The 21,467-nt window shown below is 38.8% G+C and overlaps 1 protein-coding gene across 2 annotated transcripts; it reads right to left on the bottom strand.

Moving 5' to 3' along the window:
* Window positions 1-6,495: 6,495 nt before the first annotated feature.
* LOC574719 lies at window positions 6,496-20,719 on the bottom strand. 2 transcript variants are annotated; one of them, XM_030993396.1, is made up of 9 exons: window positions 20,542-20,719; window positions 17,133-17,317; window positions 16,047-16,208; window positions 14,332-14,544; window positions 11,799-12,212; window positions 10,589-10,894; window positions 9,141-9,476; window positions 8,187-9,032; window positions 6,496-6,798 (listed from the first exon to the last, which is right to left on the bottom strand). In XM_030993396.1, the coding sequence occupies exons 2-9, from the start codon at window positions 17,313-17,315 to the stop codon at window positions 6,556-6,558; spliced, it is 2,703 nt and encodes a 900-aa protein (XP_030849256.1). In that variant the 5' UTR covers window positions 17,316-17,317; window positions 20,542-20,719; the 3' UTR covers window positions 6,496-6,555. The 2 variants fall into 2 exon arrangements, with proteins under 2 accessions (XP_030849256.1, XP_030849255.1); XM_030993395.1 differs by having other exon boundaries at window positions 8,187-9,476.
* Between the last annotated feature and the right edge of the window lie 748 nt (window positions 20,720-21,467).

Raw genomic sequence — 21,467 nt, 5'->3', positions numbered from 1 at the left:
TGTCTATAGCGACCGCCCAAGGGAAACACAAAGAGTGGTCTTTATACAGGCTCCTACAGTTCATGTTTCAATGGGAAACCATTTTCAAGGGAAACAAAAAATGTGGTCCATGTAGAAAGGTGGTCACTAAAGCAGGTTTGACTGTACTACATCTTATTTGGTTCTAATCAATTAAGCCTCGTTCAGATATGAAGTGGCAAAAACAGCAGCGTTTTTTTTTTTGTTATGATGAGGTGAAGTACAATACGCCTCTCGTTTCTGTATTTTATAACACCGAGCTAGGTGAATACGCGCAAGTCCATTGTTCTCCGCAGTTGCCATTCATTTTACATGTCAACAAAAAGCCCTGGCTGTATTTTTGCGCAGCGGTTGATTTTTTTTTGCGCAGCGGTTGAATTTTTTTGCGCAGCGGTTTACCGCGCCCCGGTTTTCCCGCGCCACATCTGAACGAGGTCTTACAAATCAATACACAAATTTCAACTACCTTAAAAATGAATACAAAATACTGACAGCCATGATTTTCATTGTTCAGTGAAACTATAAAGCGGCACCATAATTGTTCTGAGCTGGAACGGTGTGATTCTGTGTTTAAGTATACGATGAGGTAACCACTGTCAGGCCAGTAACAAGGGACGATGTATCAGCTTTTGATGCCACACAAATAGTCATCTTATGCCCCGGTCTTATGCCACGTTATTTTTATTCAGGGGTAAGCTATAAAAGTAACTACTTTCTTTTCAAATGACCCTCCTGATTGATTATCATTGAACAGGGCCCCCATTTCACAAAACTTGTCATCAGTGACAAATGACAGTTTTTGTTATAAGCTACTGAAATCCTTGCTTCTGATTGGTTATCAGCAGAATTGTCACTGATTTTTGTCATTTGTCATTGAAAAAAGGGTTTGTGAAACGGGCCCAGTTGTAATTGGTACATAAGGTAACATTTGTGTTATCTAAAGTTTAAGATTGTAGAATTTATGTGACGCAAGTACTATGGCCTTTCTTAAAATAACATGAGCAAAATTATGCTTGTGATATGCATAATCATGTATGTACAATGCATTTTGAACATAACAATATTGCTGTGCATTTTACCAACAATTCAACAATTTATGAATACAGTAAATGTAAGAAATTTAGGAAAATTTACTACAAACGGAATTCTGTATTCTTGAAATTAATATTGCGCACAGTGCAGTTTATAACAAATTGTAACTTTGGAAATTATTATCAATCTACAGTGTCATATTTTGACATTTAGTATTACTGTAAAAGACAATATCACATTAAAACTAGATGGAATTTTGACTGCGCGCAGTCGAAAATGATGCCTCCGCCATAGAGCAATTTAAACAAGTTTGGAGTTTAAATCTCCAGTGGTTCTTGAGATATCATGATAACAATCTCAATGTATGGAATTTCATAAGTTCACCTCTGTGACCCTTGACCTTTGACCTACGTGCTCCAAAATCTAATCAGATTGTCTTCCTATGGTGATACACACTATCATTAAGTTTGAAGTTTAAATCTCCAGTGGTTCTTGAGATATTATGATATGGTGATACATACTATCATTAAGTTTGAAGTGAAAATTCTCCAGTGGTTCTTGAGATATCGCGATAACGATCTCAATGTATGGAATTTCATAAGTTGACCTCTGTGACCCTTGACCTTTGACCTACGTGCTCCAAAATCTAATCAGATTGTCTTCCTATGGTGATACACACTATCATTAAGTTTGAAGTTTAAATCTCCAGTGGTTCTTGAGATATTATGATAACAATCTCAATGTATGGAATTTCATAAGTTGACCTCTGTGACCCTTGACCTTTGACCTACGTGCTCCAAAATCTAATCAGATTGTCTTCCTATGGTGATACATACTATCCTTAAGTTTGAAGTTTTTACATCTCCAGTGGTTCTTGAGATATCATGATAACAATCTCAATGTATGGAATTTCATAAGTTGACCTCTATGACCCTTGACCTTTGACCTACGTGCTCCAAAATGTAATCAGATTGTTTTCCTATAGTAATACACACTATCACTAAGTTTGAAGTTTAAATCTCCAGTGGTTCTTGAGATATCATGATAACAATCTCAATGTATGGAATTTCATAAGTTGACCTCTGTGACCCTTGACCTTTGACATACGTGCTCCAAAATCTAATCAGATCGTCTTCCTATGGTGATACATACTATCCTTAAGTTTGAAGTTTAAATCTCAAATGGTTCTTGAGATATCGCGCTAACAAACTCAATACAAGGAATTTCATAAGTTGACCTCTGTGACCTGTGACCTTTGACCTACGTACTCCAAAATCTAATCAGATCGTCTTCCTATGGTGATAAATACTATTCCCGAGTCTTAAGTTTAAATCTTAAATGGTTCTTGAGATATTGTGATAACGGTCAAACGGGACGGACGGACGTACGGACGTACGGACGGACGTACGGACGGACGGACGTACGGACGGACAACCCGAAAACATGATGCCTCCGGCACCACCTTCGGTGGCGGAGGCATAAAAAGGAAAACAATTGCAAATCATAGAATTGCAGATCTGTGGAAGAGATTGCATAAAAAGCTTATTAGTGTAATGTTACTGCGATTAGAACATTACCATTTTGCATTCATGTTCATAATATTGTTAATAGTATCTATTTTACACTGTAATATGATTTATTTGAATAAAATGATTATTCAGTGTACAGCTATTTTTTCATGCTAAGTTAGTTTCTGAGTTGTTACAACATTAATTAAGTTTTTACTTAGACTATATATAAGATTCATATTTTCTGAATATGGCAATCAGAAAATATATATTATTATCTAACTTCGTGTTCTGAAATTATTTCTTCATAAAAGACAACATTCTACTGTCTATTGCACTACTAATTTACCATATTGTTACACTCTAATTTGCTAATTTTCTATAAAATGATTCATTCGATTCAACCAAAGGATATTCTACCAATTTTGTTACCCTTATTTCATCATGATCTCTCTGATTTATTTGGTAAAAGTGTAATTGCTGAGCGTATTTCTATAATTTCAATGATTCCTGCCTCCTGTTCAATGCATACATTTATTCCACACAAAAAAATCAAAATGTTATACAGTCAACAACTAAATCATTGCTACCCCTTGTAAATTTGATGTTTCTTATGTTTTTCGTAACTCAAGAATGAATGGTGGACTGGTTGGATAAGGGCTTTTAGACTTTAAGATGTAACTTTAAATATGTCACATTCTTAAGAAACTTAATTTTCTTTTATAAAACTTGAAAGAGGTATGAATAATTAAGTTGTTAAATGTACACATGTATTTCAACAAAATTTATGACGGGAAATAAAATACCCTTTTCTGACATATAATGGCAACATAATCAGCAATGCAGTATTAAAAGTAATGAGATGGAAGGAAAAGTTTGAGATGAAATTTCAAGAAACAACCCAAGAACATTCACTACACAGCAGCAAAATTGAACAATCCAATGATAATGTGCATGCAATATGAATGCCTTATTGATCATTGACATTGAAGGAAGTATTCCTGACCAGGGCGGACTCCGACTAAAATAAGGTCAGGGGATTTTTGACAAGTTTGGCACACTTGACCTGTAAGAAGCATATCGACCGGTCCTTGTACCACAAATCCATTGCTCCTCGAGCTGAAATATAATGCAGGCTGTGGAAAAAAACTCCCCATTTGCAAGTGCATCCAGTGATCCCCAGTATATTAGCTGGGCTAGCTCATGTCAATGCATTGTTGGTCTAACAGTTTTTGAGCGTCAAGTAATGCCTGGCTGGAATACTCCCCAGGAAGTGGAGATTGTGCACACAGTGTGTGCAGGCAAGCATTGATCTAATGACTGGGGTAATAATATATCTGTAAAGCGCTTAGAGACATTATAGATGTACGGTACTAAGCGCTATATAAAAGCGGATTATTATTATTTTTGTATGGTCCAATGGGCATGACTTTGACAATCGCGAATAAAAATGAATTTCTTTGATTTGATTAGCAACCGTTTACGGCTCAATCCCATGTGATAACCAAAGGATTTCTAATGAAGAAAAATTCAAACACAAAAATGTTAGAATGCATAGGACTTTAGTTGCATGCATTTTTGTCAATTGAGAATAAAAATGAATTTCTTTGATTTGATTAGATTTGCAACCGTTTACAGCTCATTCTCATTTTATGTGATCAACCACAGGTTTTCTAATGAAGAAAAACTCAAAAACAAAAAAGTTAGAATGCACAGGATCTTTCATAGTTGCATTCAGCTGCCCTTTTCTTGACCCACCTTGCCCTTCACATGTGAACAGAGCAAGCAAACAAACCCAAAATCCTTCAGTTTCTCGATCATAACGTATGTCATGGAAAAAGCCATGGAATTCCATACAAAAAAAACACAAGAAAATACATCTATCATGAACAAAAACCTATTCTAACAGTAATAACACTCCATAAAATCTATCGAATAAATAGAGAAAACAAAGGAAGCACTGAAAACGTATAAATTTAAGATAATAATCTAGAAGACACTTATAATCACGCTATAAGAATTCACCCAAATCTGTGGCAAGAATTATGTAACACATCTAAAGTTAATGCACATGCTACCAAGACAGTAACTAATCAAAAGACAAAAATACAGAGAAATACTGGGAAAGAGACAGAGATACATGTAGATAGAGTTGAAAAATATGAAAAACAAATCATACGTAACAAAAATTGTGTTTTCTGCATTGTTTCTACCATACTATCAAGACTATAGCCTTGTCTTGCTACTAACAGAATATGAGGTAACAATTAAAACAACAATTTTTTCAATTTTGTCAATGTTGGAAGTCAACATTAGAGTTTATCATTGCTTTTAACTAAGATATTGATCAGCTATTGATCAGCTTAAAGTTACAAAACAATTTTTGGCAGATGGAAGTCCATTTTAAAACTAGACAGTTAGCCAATAACTAAAAATTCTAATTGATTCTGTATATTTTCATTTTTTCTTTTGGTTGTTGGAAGTCAACATGGGTTGCTTGAAAGTTACTTCTAAAGTACAAATGAACTATTTTAGGGCAGAAATCTTTCAATTAAAAACAAAACAAAAAAACAACAACTGAAACTATCCCCCTTTAAACAGCACTGGAGATGCTCTACAAGAAACACTACACGACTGAGAATAAATTTTGAAATCCTTATCAATGGATACACTAAAAATCTTTGATGTAGCAAGCAGCATATGGGAGAAAATGCACTTGACCTGCCCTTATAATGCACCACAATCCATATTGCAGAAATAAAATGGAAGAGAGTTGCCTTTAGTACATGTTTCAATGAGAAACCATTTTCAAGGGAGACAAAAATGTGGTCTTTGTAGACAGGTGGTCACTTATTAAAGCAGCTTTGACTGTATGTATGGTTGCTTTCACACATGCCTGTTTCTTCCTTTGGACACATACTCAACATAAACGAATGTATGAACACTTTTCCTTGATGAATCATGAAATCAATGACTAGTGTCAATCATCATGATCAAATTTAACAGGCGTGTTGCCAATCGAACAAGAAGAGCAACATTTTGAGCAATACCAAGATTGATCAGAATGGAGACTACTGTTGCCAACTTGAGCATTGAGAGAAAAATTATGAGTTTTACCAATTTTCATGGTCTAATTGCAGATGAGAGTTGCCAGCTTGAATAAGAAGAGTAAACTTTAAAAAAATATACCTATTATCATGAAATAGTTGAGTGTTGCCAATTTAAGCACAAAGAGCAAATCATCATCATCATGATCCAGTAGTGTCCTGCACCTACAGGTGTATATCAAGTTACATGTATATGAATTACCAATCACTAAGAGTATTGCCAATTTAATGAAGAGCAAAATGGGGAGTGTTATGAAATATCATGATGGAATTTGAGATGAGAGATGCCAATTTGGACAAGAGCAAAGTTGTCAGCATTACCAATCATCATGTTCTAGTTGGGGACGAGAGTTGCCAATTTGAACACAAAGAGCACAATTATGAATATTACCAATTATCATGATACAATCAGAGATGAGAGATGCCAATTTGAATAAAAGCAAAGTTGTCAGCATTACCAATCATTATGTTCTAGTTGGGGACGAGAGTTGCCAATTTGAACACAAAGAGCACAATTATGAATATTACCAATTATCATGATATAATCAGAGATGAGAGATGCCAATTTGAATAAAAGCAAAGTTTTCAGCGTTACCAATCATTATGATCTAGTTGGGAATGAGAGTTGCCAATTTAAACGTGAAGAGCACAATTATGAATGAATATTACCAATTATCATGATATAATCAGAGATGAGTGTTGCCAATTTGAAATTTAGAAGAGCCAAGATCTACTAATCTTCATCATTATCGAGCAATCTCCTGAGCCTAGGTCGCCACTGGTCGGGTTCTCTCGCTTTCTGAGATCATTGGCCGATTCCAGTTTGACCTCTGACCTTGACCAGTTGAGTGTTTCCAATTTAAAATTTAAAAAAGCAAAGATCTACTAAACTAATCATCATTATCGAGCAATCTCCTACGCCTAGGTCGAAACGGCTCGGGTTCTTTCGCTTTCTGAGGATCGTTGGCCGATTCCAGTTTGACCTTCGCCACGTCGTGACCCATGACCTTGACCGGTTGAGTGGCCGTGTTGCGGACGTTGTAAGGACACCGTTTGAGATGCTCAGCGATGGGAGGATTGTCTTGAAAGCCCCAGGTCTTGACCGGAGTGAAGGCCGTGCTGAAATGCCACACCTGGACAGGATGGAAACAATGCGAAGTCAAAATTTCATTATGATCTACTTAACCCTAATAAGGCCGGGGGGGGGGGCATTATGGCCCTCCCCCCTCCACGATTTTTCTGATTGCTCGAGAACCCATATGGATGGCGCCCCGCCACTCACTGACTTTTTTCTTTCGAGTCTTGCGCAACTTTTAAAAGAATTTTTTTGAAAATCGGACCTACGGTTACAAGGTCACGTGACCTTTTGTCTTTGCATGTCACCCCGAAAATCGCTCATTTTCATGATATGTGTACAAAACATATGGAAAAGTAATTTTTCCTAAAAACAGATCAAAAATAGGTTATTGGGTCTTGTTTAAAGTTTAGGTGGTTGTTTTGGGTGTCAAAATAGTTGAATTGTAGTTAGAAATGGAATAAAACAACAAAAACAATGAAATACATAAGTTAAAAAAACAATGAAATACATAAGAAATTATCAAAACAAGGGATAACATAAGGAATAAGCTGGCTCTTCCAAATTTTTTGGTTGTATTATTATTCAGAATGGTCTAATGAATATATGTAGTGAAAAAGAATGCCTAATTATGAATAATATATGATTTATGGGTAAAAATGAGAGTTTTATGACTTTATTTGCATAAATTACCATAAATATGCAAATGAGTGAATTTTTCAAAACATTAAAATTATCATATTATTCTATACACTAATTGGTGCCTTTTGGTCCCCCATGATCCTCTTTTTCTTATGTTAGTTGAGAGCTGAGTTAATGAGATAGCCACCAGTCAGTGACCTTGCAGGGAGGTCTAATCCCCCCTGTTCAACTTAGTACAGACGGGTTTTAACACATGCATTTTGTTTTCTTTCTTTAAGTTAGAGTATCAGCTACCAAAGAGTTATTCACTCTATTAAAAGTGAACTATGAAAACGTGTGAAGAAAATCCATCTGTGGCCATTGCTAGCGTTTTTTCTTTTCTCTTCTTCATTCAACCAAATCGATAATGGCTTAGATAAACAAGCAATGCACAGACATGTGGATAAAGGTAAGAGTATAGCAAATGGTGATTATAGTCCAGGCTAGGCCCCATAGGAAAGGACCCGAGCCTGGACTATTAGATGTATTAAGGGAGAACAGACAAATTGGCTATAGACAAAATGTGGTGAAGCTAAAACAGGCATTGGACAAAGTCACATTGGACCAAAATTTGGCACTATGATAGTACTACGACCAAACCTGTCTATAGCGACCGCCCAAGGGAAACACAAAAGTGGTCTTTGTAGACAGGTTCCTTTAGTACATGTTTCAATGAGAAACCAATTTCAAGGGAAACAAAACATGTGGTTGTTGTAGACAGGTGGTCACTAAAGCAGGATGACTGTACAAAGATTATCAGCTTACCTTCATGGTTGTCTCCCAGTGTCCTTTGTGTTTCTCCCACTGCAGGACCACCATCCCACGATCCTCCAACAGACTGCAGCAGACCTGTCTCAGAAGCTTCGAAGCCATCGCAAGGTGGTTGATCGTGAAGGGATCCAAGAACCTCATCAGGTAACGCAGCAGTTCAAACGGCAGTTGGCTGAAATAATCAGCTCCTGTGACCTTCGACACAGCTTGGGCATCCTCTGGATCCTCAGAGTTCATATTGACCTCCGATGTTTCCTGCATGGATTCTTCAGTACTGCTCTTCTCCTGTTGCTCACCTAGTGTCCCTTGGCAAGCTCCTGTAACTCTTTCCTCGCTTTGGTCCAGACTAGCTACATTGGAAGCACACTCGACACTTGATCCTCTGTCAACAGAGTCCTCAGTACTGCTCTTCTCCTGTTGCGCACCCAGAGTCCCTTGGCATGCTCCTGTAACTCTTTCCTCGCTTTGGTCCAGACTAGCCACATTGGAAGCACACTCCACGCTTGATCCTCTATCAACAGAGTCCTCGATCTCCATAGAAACATCCTTTGGTCTAGTATTGATCCCATCTTTTAAGGCATTGCACTTGGATTCTGTACTGTTCTCATTAGGTAATGTATCATTATTGCTAGTGTCAGGGGTACAAACATTACAATTTGTCTTCAGTATATCATCATGTTCAGGGTTCAAATCGTTACATCCTAAAGTTTCTGACATTGCCTCCGCCTCCAGCTTTGGATACTTGCAGCTTTCTCCTTCATCTTCACCGTTCCTGGTGTTTCCTTCAACGCTCAGGCTCTCAGGGTTCGCAGAATGACTGTTAGCGCAACATCCAGAGACCTCAGACTTTCCACTCTGTCCTCCATCAAGGCACAATCCGAAGCTCTCTAGGCTCTCACTGTGGCTCTCAGGGTTCGCAGAATGACCGTTGGCGCGACATCCTGAGACCTCAGACTTTCCACTCTGTCCTCCATCAAGGCACAGTCCAATGGTCTCCAGGTTCTCACTTTGGCTCTCAGGGTTCGCAGAATGACCGTTGGCGTGACATCCAGAGACCTCAGACTTTCCACTCTTTCCTCCGCCATCAAGGCACAGGCCAAAGCTCTCAAGGTTCTCACTGTGGATGATGTGAGCTCCCTGCGATCCGGGGTAGAGCCTGCGTTGTGAGTAGGTGCACCCATAAGGGGCCAGAGGACATCGCTGTTCCATCCAACCATTCAACCCGCCGTGGATGTCACTGTGGACGTTCTGGAAGTGGTAGGGATACTCGTCTCGCCGGAACTCCTAAGAGAACCAAAGAAAAACTTGCTGAAAGTTGGTATTCTTCTCATTCAAATATCAAAATCCTGTGATTTATTCATGTGCAACATACATATACAACTACATGTACATAACATAAAGTACAGACATGTCTGTACCATATAGCAAAGAAAGATATCCTGTATTGTAGTTGTGTTTGTACATACATCTATTACTATCTATATCTCTTAGTTGACAAGCTGGCATTTATAGGACTGTATACAGACATAAAGATGCATAATTCCTTTAAACCCGACCTTGGCTCTACAATTTAGACCTCAGACTATTAAATTTCCTTTGTTAAACCCAATTTTGGACTTAAATGCATCGTTTAACAATGTTAAATCTGAGATGCATGGCCTTCGTGTTATCAGTGTCTGTGATATGGTGTAATATTAAAGCCCTAAAAAAAAAATCGCGCTTCAAAATGATCAAGAAGTGCCTCAAAAAAGTAAAAATCTTTGAGTGACCAGTTTTACCATACTTGTTTTCCCCAATAGACTGCAGTGTTATGAAAACTGTTACGAAAATGCAAAATTTGGTTTCAATTTTAAATCATAAATATCTTGATAATCAGACAGGCGATCGGCTTGTAAAAGTCATAGGGAGCTAAATCCAGGATTTCGTTTCAGAATCTGAGACAAAGTTACCGGATTCCTTTAAATTTTGAATTTAATTTGAGTAGATTAGAGGTTTGACCCGGCAATGATTAATAGCCTTCATTGACAGCTAAAGAATTTATTGGAGGATACAATCTGGACCCTGATTCATAAAGTTTGCGATCAATAAAAAAGGTAAAAACTTCTATGATGAATTTGCTCTCGGGCAATCAAATGCAGCAGCATCAGTAGCTTGTAACTGACTTTCTAATTTGTTATTGATAACAAGTTTTATGGAAGTGCCCAGGGGGTGTTTCACAAAGCCTTTTTTCAATGACATATGACAAACATCAGTGACAAATCTGCTGATAACTAATCAGAAGCAAGGATTTCAGTAGCTTATAACAAAAACTGTCATTTGTCACTGATGACAAGTTTTGTGAAACGGGGCCCAGGAGTTTGGTTAAAAGAATGTCTACTATCCATTAGACAACTTACCTGCGCACATAGGAAAGTATACATCGAGTCTGGTTTGGCCTGGTATCGAGTAATAGACTCCAGTGAGAGATCAAGGCTCAGCGAGTGTCTACTATCTAGCGATCCGTTGGATGACGAAGACAGTCTGTGAATCTTGTTCGTTGATGATGACAGCGCTGGCGGCTGGATGATGATTGGCTTTGAATGGCCCCTAGTGGGCGCCGCAGAGACGTCGCCGGTGGTTGACTGGGTCACGAAGACGGCTGGTGTTTGGATGTCAGATTCTTCGCTAGATAACGTTGAGTTGAGTGACGAAGGTCTGTCAGCCTGAGGGATGAAGATATTGATAACCAAACTCTATTCAAACCACAAAAGAACTTTTACACAATTTACTTTGACATAACTTGTAACCCATTAGCGATATTTTTTTTAATTGTTCACCACAATCACGATTGATTAAAGCAGGGCTCCCACTTAGCCGAGTTGGAACCTCGAGTTGTGGCGAGCTGGCGCGATCTTATGGCAAGCCGTTTTATTATTAATTGATATCAATAAATCAATTATTGTTATCATGAAAGAATTTAATGTTGTAAAGCAATGGTAATTCTTGATATCAAGAATTCGATTTCGTGATATCAGGAATTCGATTTTGTGATATCAAGAATTGAATTCTTGATATCAAGAAATATGTTTTAATGATAAAACGGCTTGCCATACGATCGCGCCAGCTTGCCACAACTCAAGGCTCCAACTCGGCTAAGTGGGAGCCCTGCTTTACAGCCAAAGAAAGTTACTGCACATGAATCTCATCTATCAAGAGGAAAAGCATAAAAAGAAAACAAAAAATAAAATATATTTGCAAAACAACATCAGTTAGATACATGTACTCACTATGAATATGATGGACAAAGAAAGAGGACAAAATATACAGTTCCTCAGGTAGACAAAGGAACATCCCTTCACTGCTATTATGTAAAAATGTGTAGAACAGGTGTCACATGCATATTCACCTGTTTTACTCATTTTTAACATTATAGCAGTGAAGGGATGTTATTTGTCTACCTGAGGAACTGTATGTTCTGTCCGCTTTCTTTGTCCGTCATGTTCATAGTGACTGGTACATAAGAATGGTTAGAAAATAGCCTAAATTATATCCCTAGGCGTCTCCAATGATAATCCCCTTTGATACAGATTGGAAAGTTATGTGAAAACAAAAGTAGCTCCTTTTTACCTCAGGTAATCCCTCATGAAAGATGCCATCCTCCCTCCCTTCACGATGGTACAGTCCATCAGGGCACCAATCCCCGTCTGGGGCAAATCCATTCTGATGCTCAGGTAGGGGTGTCATGGCATACTCAACCAGGGAGGGATCTTCTTCTGCAGCTAAAGCACCATTGTAAGGATCGAGCATCGCTGCTTTGGATGCGACGATTCGGTCCAGTCGCTCCTTGCGATGGGCGCAGTGCGAGCAGTGGATGAAGGGGTCTCTGGGTAGAGGATAGAACTCTTGTTGCGCAGGTGTCGCAGCATCGGTGCCGTTGCTTGCAGGGGTTTTTCGGTAAAGCTCGTTGCATATGCTGCGCTGCAGACCGGGAGGTGTGCGCGCTCTCTCACGATCCGCTGCTTCCTTCTCATCCTGCATTACCTGATAAGTAACAACAGGGGGGCGTTTCATAAAACTTTTTATCGATAACATATGCTCAATTTCTATGACAAATTTGCTCTCAGCCAATCAGATGCCATGATTTCAGTAGCTTATAACAGTAGCTTGTGACTCGTTATTAATATCAAGTTTTATGAAACAGGGTCCAGAAACAAACTAGACGGAATTCGACTGCGCGCAGTCGAAAATGATGCCTCCGTCATAGAGCAATTTTTCAAACCAAAACAGAAGAAATTTTTCAAATTCAAGTTCAATTGTAATCCATTAACAGGTTCTCAGAATATCGTGATTACAAACAATTTCTCATATACATATATGACCCTTTGAACTTTGACCTCATGATCCTAATATCTACTCAGCTCATTGGCTCTGCAAGATATCCAGAGTTAAATAGTAATCCATCTGTCAGTTCTAATGAGAATGCGTTCACAAGCTATTTTCGCATACATAATGAGCCCATGACCTTGGACCTTATGAACCAAGAATCTACACAGTTCATTGGCTCTGCAAGATACATAAATGATCTAAGTTTGGCAGGAATCCATCAATCTGTTCTAATGATAACGCGATCACAAGCTGTTTTTGCATACATAATGGGCGCTGTGACCTTTGACCTTTGACCTCGTTACCCAAAATCTAATAAGTTCATCGGCTCTGCAAGTAACATACATGACCTAAGTTTGGCAGGAATCCATCAATCGGTTCTTGAGATAACGCGATCACAAGCTGTTTTTGCATACATAATGAGCCCTGTGACCTTTGACCTCGTGACCCCAAAATCTAATCAGTTCATTGGCTCTGCAAGATACATACATGACCAAAGTTTGGCAGGAATCCATCTATCGGTTCTTCAGATAACGCGATCACGAGCCGTTTTGCATACATAATGAGCCCTGTGACCTTTGACCTTTGACCTCGTGACCCCAAAATCTAATCAGTTCATCGACTCTACAAGATACATACATGACCAAAGTTTGGCAGGAATCTATCAATCGGTTCTTCAGATAACGCGATCACGAGCTGTTTTTGCATACATAATGAGCCCTGTGACCTTTGACCTTTGACCTCGTGACCCCAAAATCTAATCAGTTCATCGACTTTGCTAAATACATATATGACCAAAGTTTGGTAGGAATCCATCGATCCGTTCTTCAGATAACGTGATCACGAGAACGGGACGTACGTACAGACGTACGTACAGACGTACGGACGGACGGACGGACGGACGGACGGACGGACAACCCGAAAACATAATGCCTCCGGCTACTTCGTAACGGAGGCATAAAAAATATACCATCATAGTGAAAATACAGTGAAACCTGTCTATTAAGGTCACTAAAGGGAATCAGAAAAAAGTGGCCTTTCTAGACAGGTTCTATAACACACATTTCTCTCTTGAGGGAGACAAAATGTGTGGCCACTATATTAGACAGGTGGCCTTTATAGAGGGGTGGCCACTGAGACAGGTTTGACTGTGCATGTATGTATATAATGGCTGCTCAAGAGAAGCAAAATATATATGAGGTCTTCATATTAAAGCATGTGGAGTTCCTGTACATGTACCTTTCATAGCAGTTTCAATAAGAAGCTTATTTGAACTCATTAAGAAATCATCATAGCTCTTCATGGGTTGTATTGCAAGGATCTCTCTTTGGCTGATAAAAATCAAATTTTAATTAAAAATAATCTTAAAATTGATTGTTAGACGGTTTAATACAGATAAGTATTAGCATATGATTTTTGAGCTTCGGATGACTACGCATTTTAACTATGCATTTTAACCGGGTGACTCTGGGTATTGGTGCAAATGCATTATTTTATATACAAATGTCCTTATTTCATTATGTTTGAAATTCTCTCCTCTAAATTATGTCTTTCTCTACTGCTACTGTTTTTCATCTACATTACTTGTTTTTTTTAGGAACCTTTATTAAACAACCATTGCCTAGGTTCCTCACATTATATTTAATCTATTACATCATATTGAATCATTTAAACTACAATTGTATTGTATAATTTTTAATTTTATATGTATAACTATATTTTCTGTAAAATGTGGAACAAATAAAACTTGAACTTGAAACTTTGAAGGAGTATTTACCTGCAATAGACTGGCAAGCTCTCGGTGTTCCTCTTCCGAATCAGGAACGTCGTTGGTGTGCTGGGCAGCGAGAGGCACGGCCGGATGACGACGATTCAAAGCATTGGTTAGAATCTGACGTGTTCGCTTCGAGGCCTTCATGGACTTGGTCAACATGCGCTGATCCCGCAGCGCCAGGGCTATGTCCAGCTGGTTGAAGTTATCGGGCACTACCTGTGATGGAATGAGAGGGAAATTCATGCAGAGGTTGATACACTTATGGCTTTACAAAATATGTCTAAATGTAAGATATGCCTCAATGTAAGGTATGCCTTCAATACTGAACATTAAAGGGAGTGTGGCTATGTCCAGCTGGTTGAAGTTATTGGGCACTACCTGTGATGAATTGAGAGGGATGTTCATGCAGAGGTTGATACAGTTATAGCTTTACATGTTTTTTTCAAAGAATCAGATAAGATATATGTGTAAAGGATGCCATCACCTTCATATGCTCCGAACCTAGATCCAGGTGGTCAGAGTTTTAACCCTTTGCTTACAGGAACCGGGTTTTTCCTGTAATAAGCCTATGAGAATAATAAAATTTAGTAGTCGACAGGTTCACAATCAAAAAACGGGCATAATAAGACCATTGGTGTAGCTACCTTTAATTTATTTAGGATGCCGTTCACTGTCATAGATCAACCATTGATCTTACTCCTCATACATGCATGTAGATACAAGGATAGAGGTAGAAAATAAAGAGGGTGAAGAGAGAGAAAGAGAGCAAGGGAGGTAGAGAGAGCGAGAGAGCGAGAGAGCGAGGGAGAAGAATAGCTTGTATCAGCTGTTAAGGCAGTCATTCACTGGCATATAACCTGGCATATCCCTTTTGTTCCATAATGCAATTAATGACAGTAGCAGGGTCATACTGGAGATATATCAACCCAGAAAGAGACATAGGGTCGGATTAATCTAATGACAGAGAGAAAGAGAAAGAATCTCAAAGTAGCTTGTTTGCTGGCATAAATAGGCCATTCCATTCCATAGAACAATTACAGTAATAACACCAGCTAGACAGACCTCATAAAAATATAAACCATAAGACAGACAAACTAAAAGATAGATACTGTAGATTGGCAGTTCTTTAGACAGAAAAAATAGACAGGGAAGTAGAATGATAGATAAATAGATAGATAAATGGTGACACAATAAGATGGAAAGTAACAGATGGAGAGAGTGAGAGAGACTGAGAGAGCCCGAGAGACACTGAGAGAGCCCGAGAGAGACTGAGACAGACAGAGAGAGACTGAGAGAGACACAGAGACACTGAGAGAGCCCGAGAGAGACACAGAGACACTGAGAGAGCCTGAGAGAGCCTGAGAGAGACCGAGAGAGACCGAGAGAGACTGAGAGAGACACAGAGACACTGAGAGAGCCCGAAAGAGACTGAGAGAGAGTGAGAGAGAGAGTGAGAGAGAGTGAGAGAAACTGAGAGAGCCTGAGAGAGAGACAGAGAGAGACTGAGAGAGACAGAAAGAGACTGACAGATATAGAGAGAGACAAAGAGAGACAGAAAGAAACTGAGAGAGACATAAAGAGACTGAGAGAAACAGAAAGAGACAGAGAGAGTGATAGACAAATACTGTACTGTTAGAAAGACAGAATTAGGGAGTGGAAGAAAGAATTAGGGAGAGAAAGAAAGAATTCGGGAGAGAAAGAGTGAAAGAGACACTGACCTGTAGCGGTTGTTGTGGCTGTCGTTCACTGGCATAGACCGGCCATCTATTCCATTCCATAGTACAATTAACAACGCTAGCTGGACAGACCTCCAGGTGCCTGCATATATGACGTCTCTGTATGTCCACAGGGCAGCCATAGATGGCATTCACGCATTCAGTCTATGGGAACAAAAAAATATTAAAGAATATTTATATAATATTGGATGGTGTTCAGTGTGATACAAGAATAAATTCCTTGAGCGATGACATTGGACAAGTCGAAGACGAGTCTAATATTGTCTTAGCGAGAGCAAAATATTCTTGTATCACACAAAAACATACATGTAGCCATATATTATTATCTATATACGGCTGACTAGCAAGCACTGAATCCAATGACCGGGGTAATAGTATATTTGTAAAGCGCTTAGAGACATTTGTATTAAGCGCTATATAAAAATTAAATATTATTATTATTATATCAATATCGATAATGTAATCGTACTGGTTGGCATATCTGTATGTAATCTATACCTGCCAACTTTTCACAACAAAAGCAGGAATCCCTCGAGGCAAATTTAGGAATACAGTCTATTTTTAGATACATTTCACACAGATTATTTCCGAAAAAGAGAAGAATCTAGGGTTCGAAACAATAGCTTGAAGGCCAAAAATTAGAAACCATTTCTCCTTATTAGGAATGGCTGGCAACTACGTGCATGTTATACCATCATATTTTGCAGGAAAAAAGATAAAACTGTATAATAGTACGACTGTGTCAAGAAGTGTTTTATGTAATGTAGATGGGATTTAGTCTTTTGGACGAAAGACTGTTTTCACTAGCAGACCTATGCAATAAATCCAGGAGCATACAGTGATTAAATACAAGTGGGATCAGCTAAAACCAAATTATCACTAGAGTAAATGAGGGAACCTATAGTATAGATTTTTTGCCTTTCAGTCTCTCAGCAGAAGATGGTTGCAACCACCATCTCTAACTTTTTATAATAAATATTATTCATTGAGAGCCTGAAGGGTTCAACCTTCTAAAGCTATAGTCTGCATGGACACTCTTCTGACTCTCAGACGATAGTTGAAACTTACCTTTGCATTAGGGCAGAGAAGACGATGTTCGTCCTCCTTACATCGATGAAACCTGGCACCGCAGTCGACCTCACAGTTGACCAGACTACAAGCGTTCCCGGGCTGGGGGGAGACCTGGCAGTCTCGGCTATAGCAGCTACCACAGTGACCGTGAGGTAGGTCTGGCTCTACCTCGACCACCATGCCTGGATGGAAGATGTTCAAAGAGAAACAAAAGTGGGTTGGTGTTGCCTCCCTGAAAGGAGAAGGACTGCTAGACATAGGTTGCGTTCAAGCGACACTTTTTCACCCAAGAAACGCGTTTTTTTTAAACGACGTTTAGTTTAAAACACGGTTGCGTTCAAGCGATTTCAAGCGATTTTCCGTCTGTTGTAAAATAAACGTGTTTCAAAACGCAAGTATGAAACGCTGAAAAAGATGCGTTTTGTAACGGGAATCTGCAGAATCATGGTTGCTAAAAATCGCTTGAACGCAAAAGAGATCTCAATCATTATTCTATGACATCATTAACATGGCCTGCTTCTGCTTTGGCCGGCAGTTGACCGTTCTACCTCGACCACCATGCCTGGATGGAAGATGTACAAAGAGAAACAAAAATGGGTTGGGTTGGGTTGTGTTGTATGAATATTTTTAAACGATTGAATAATCCCATCTTTTATCATAAATGCACTTTGTAATCGATTCCCCCTCCCCTTCCCTTCTCCTTCCTTTTTTTTCTCCTTCTTTGGTATTGGTGTTCAGATTTTCTCTGCTTTTCTTTTTCTTTTTCTTTTTTTCTTTTCTCAACAGTACAGCGTATACTTTTTAAGGGGTTGACGCTCAATACCCATTTTGTTAACCCCACATTCCTATAAAATGTTGTTTGCTCCTTCCCTTTGTACTTTGCTTGTAACCAATCTTTTATCTGTGTATCATGTGTGTATGTTAAATGTTTTTTTATGGAGAATGAAATAAATGAAATGAAATGAATACGCTTATTGCTGAAAGGAGAAGGACTTCTAGACTATTACAATAATATCTTCTCCAAAGCTAAAGAAGGGATGAAGAAAAGTTACAATAACTGTTATAAGCTACTGAAATTGTGGCATTTGATTGGTTGAGAGCAAATTGGTCATCAAAATTTAGCTTTACTTATTGATAACAAGTTTTATATAACAGGGCTCTACTTCACCTTGGTACTCATTTAACCAGGAGATCACACAAGAAGTCTGATATTAAAATCAATTCAAAATTTCAAACAAGGATTCCTTCAACTATTAATTCCTTCTGAAAACACTTACAGACTGAAATTCTTTGCCACCATCCATAGTTATTATTCAAGATCCCAATGTATTCAAATAATTTGAGGCTCACATGTTCTCAGTATTATCAATAGTATTTAGTATCACTTTATTTCTGAGGTCATGTGCACACCTATTCCAACTTGTTTTACTCTGTCAGAGCATTAAGCCGTATGACTTCATATTCAGAATTAGGATCAGTCAAAGAGGGGCATGCTGCTATACACAGTGCTGTCAACCCTCCGCATTTGGAGGGAGTCTCACACCACCACGCTCATCCTCCCCCTTCCCACCAGCTCGTAGCGAGAGACTTCCGCCACCACGCCCTTCCTCCCGCTCTCCCGCAATCTCCCGGTTGCTCAACGGGGGTTGGGGGGGGGGGGTATAATATATAGTGAGCACTTCAATTATTATTTTTTTACTCAACATCCCCCTCTCCCAAAATCTGAAATGGAAGCTCTTATTATCAATCATGTGAAAGAATATGTTTTGACTAATACATGATGACAACAATTTTGCCGGGAAACCGCCTACTAATTGATATATTTGGTAAATTAGTTTATCTACATGGTCTGTGACAGATAAATGCATGTGTCACCCACGTGTGCGTATAGTCCCATATACATCTTTCTGTGTACAGTGCTTGTAACTTTACGAAGACTGGGCCAAATTTCTTATCATCTTGATGATTCCAGAACCTTGCAGTACACACCAATACTTATATGCTATTTTTTTACTCAACATCCCCCTCGGCAGAGGTCGTTTTTGCAGTAGTATGTTAATTTGTGTCACTCCTGGTTATTGTTATCTTTACTCTTACACTCAATTATCTATGTTGCACAATAACTTTGAAATTTGTTATCCATTAATGTACACAAATCGGAAATGATCCTATCTGTTTTGATTGAAATCAATAAAGTTTGAATTTGAATTTGAATTTATAAGTAAAATTGCACATCATATAGATCTAGACTAGACTCTAAACAGGAGTCACGTGAAACTGCGAGGTAAACAAAAGCTCTGTCATTCGTGTTTCACACAGAAAATGCTTACCGGTATTAGACTAGAAGTAGATCTAGTTATTCTTTTCTTTATTTATTTATTTATTAAAACAACAACACTATAACATTAATTAATTTCAGTGAATGATCGAGTCGCATTCAAAATTAAAAATAAGATCAATCCTAAATTTCCTAATTAATTTTGTCACAATCATTGAATTCGAAAAAGCTCTCTAGAGTCTAGTCTACTCTAGACTCTAGATAGATTCTAGAAATAGAATAACTAGGTCTAGACCTAACTGGTTTGCAAATGTAAGCAACGGCATTCAAACATTTTAATTTTTGGATCAATATTATTTAGCTGTCCGAAAGGTTTGTACTAGATAATCAACTATTTTTTGGACAAAGCAAGTAACGTTAAATGCAGCGACTTTCATTCAGGTACTGTTTGGAGAGTCATGGCGCAGATGCAGAGCTCGAGACGAGAGTAAGACTTTGAGCGCGTTTATCTAGGCTTGCCACTAGATATGTACATATCGTACCCCACTATCGAACCCCACTATCGTACCCCACTATGCGATCGTGATTTGCGGGATGTCGCGTTTATCGACCCTTCACGATTCAAAATAAAGGCCTTGTGTCTGCCCAGCTGTTTTGACGCGGGAAGCAGACAGTTTCTCGGAGGTCAACTTTACACGTATGCTTGTACACAACACCTGGGTGGTCATATTTGTATGTGAGGTTCAAAACAGCTTTGCGTTTATCGATCTCTCAGAAACGTGATTCTGGCTGTAGACTAGACTCTATGTCACATTCAAAACGCACCTTTTTGCGTCTTTAGATATGCCCATATCTAAAGACGTTTGAAAAAGGCTTTGCGTTTATCTACTTCTAAATTTGCCTGCAAGACGTTTGAGAAACCTGATTCTAGAAAAGAATTTGCTAGATAAACGCAACCCAAGAGAGTCGAGAGCCGCCCAGCGCCAGCTGCTCCACGTTCGCCCCTGCTACGGCCGACCCCACACACAATGTTCGCTCATCTTGTGCAAGAACTCAATGCCTATGACATTGCAAAAACACGACACACTCGCATATAAGAACCCAGAAATTTCATGCATTTATACTCACTTCCGAGTGATTTTCAAGACAATATGGCACTCAAGATGCTTCAGTGAATCAGTTCAGCATATGCATCTCAATTTCAGATGAATCAAAGATCGAATTTTGATGTCATTTTCCTTTGTTATTACTCGGTGCCGTGCCAAATACTTGGGATGTTTCTCCCTTTTATTTACCTTTTACGGACTTTGATGTCAAAGGTCAACGATACGATAATCATCAACGATAGCGTTGGGCTAGCGTTGGTTGGTCGTGGACTTTTGAAGGCGGGGGGGGGGGGGGGGGGGGGGGGGGGGGTTTGTTGGTGGTGTTGCGATTGATTTCTTGTTCTTTTAAAAAAAATAAAAAATAAAAAGGAGAAATAAAGAGCACTAGGGAAAATCGACGTCACAATTTCAAATTTACCAAAGAAAACAAGATGCAAACAAGAATTAAGTCAGAAATGAATTAATTAGGATCGAGCTTGATCTCTCTCATATCTCTCTCCCCTCTCTCTCTCTTTCCTTATATTTCTCCCCCTTCTCTCTCTCTCTCTCTCTCTCTCTTTCTCATCTCTCCCCTCTCTCGATCTTTCCTTAATTATATCCCCCTCCCTTCTCTCTCTCTCTCTCTTTCTCATCTCTCTCTCTCCCTCTCTCTTTATATATTTCTCTCCCCTTCTCTCTCTCTCTCTCTCTTTCTCATATCTCTCTCTCTCTCTCTCTCTCTCCGGCCTCTCTCTCTCTTTCCTTGTATTTCTCCCCCTTCTCTCTCTCTTTCTCTTTCTATGGTCTTTCCAGGTCAGTCCATCATTTTCCTTCTTTCTCTATCTGTGTAATTTTCTCTCCTTTTCCATACATCCATAGCTTAGACATCAATCCAGAAAAATAACAACATGCAACTTCAATTTATGTCTTTTCCATTTGTTTTATTTGATCAGGGATGGCCATAATCTC

The sequence above is a fragment of the Strongylocentrotus purpuratus genome, unplaced genomic scaffold (assembly GCF_000002235.5).
Source record: "Strongylocentrotus purpuratus isolate Spur 01 unplaced genomic scaffold, Spur_5.0 spur5_scaffold_20, whole genome shotgun sequence".
Lineage (NCBI taxonomy): Eukaryota > Metazoa > Echinodermata > Echinoidea > Camarodonta > Strongylocentrotidae > Strongylocentrotus > Strongylocentrotus purpuratus.
This window is presented reverse-complemented; position numbering and strand designations above follow the sequence as displayed.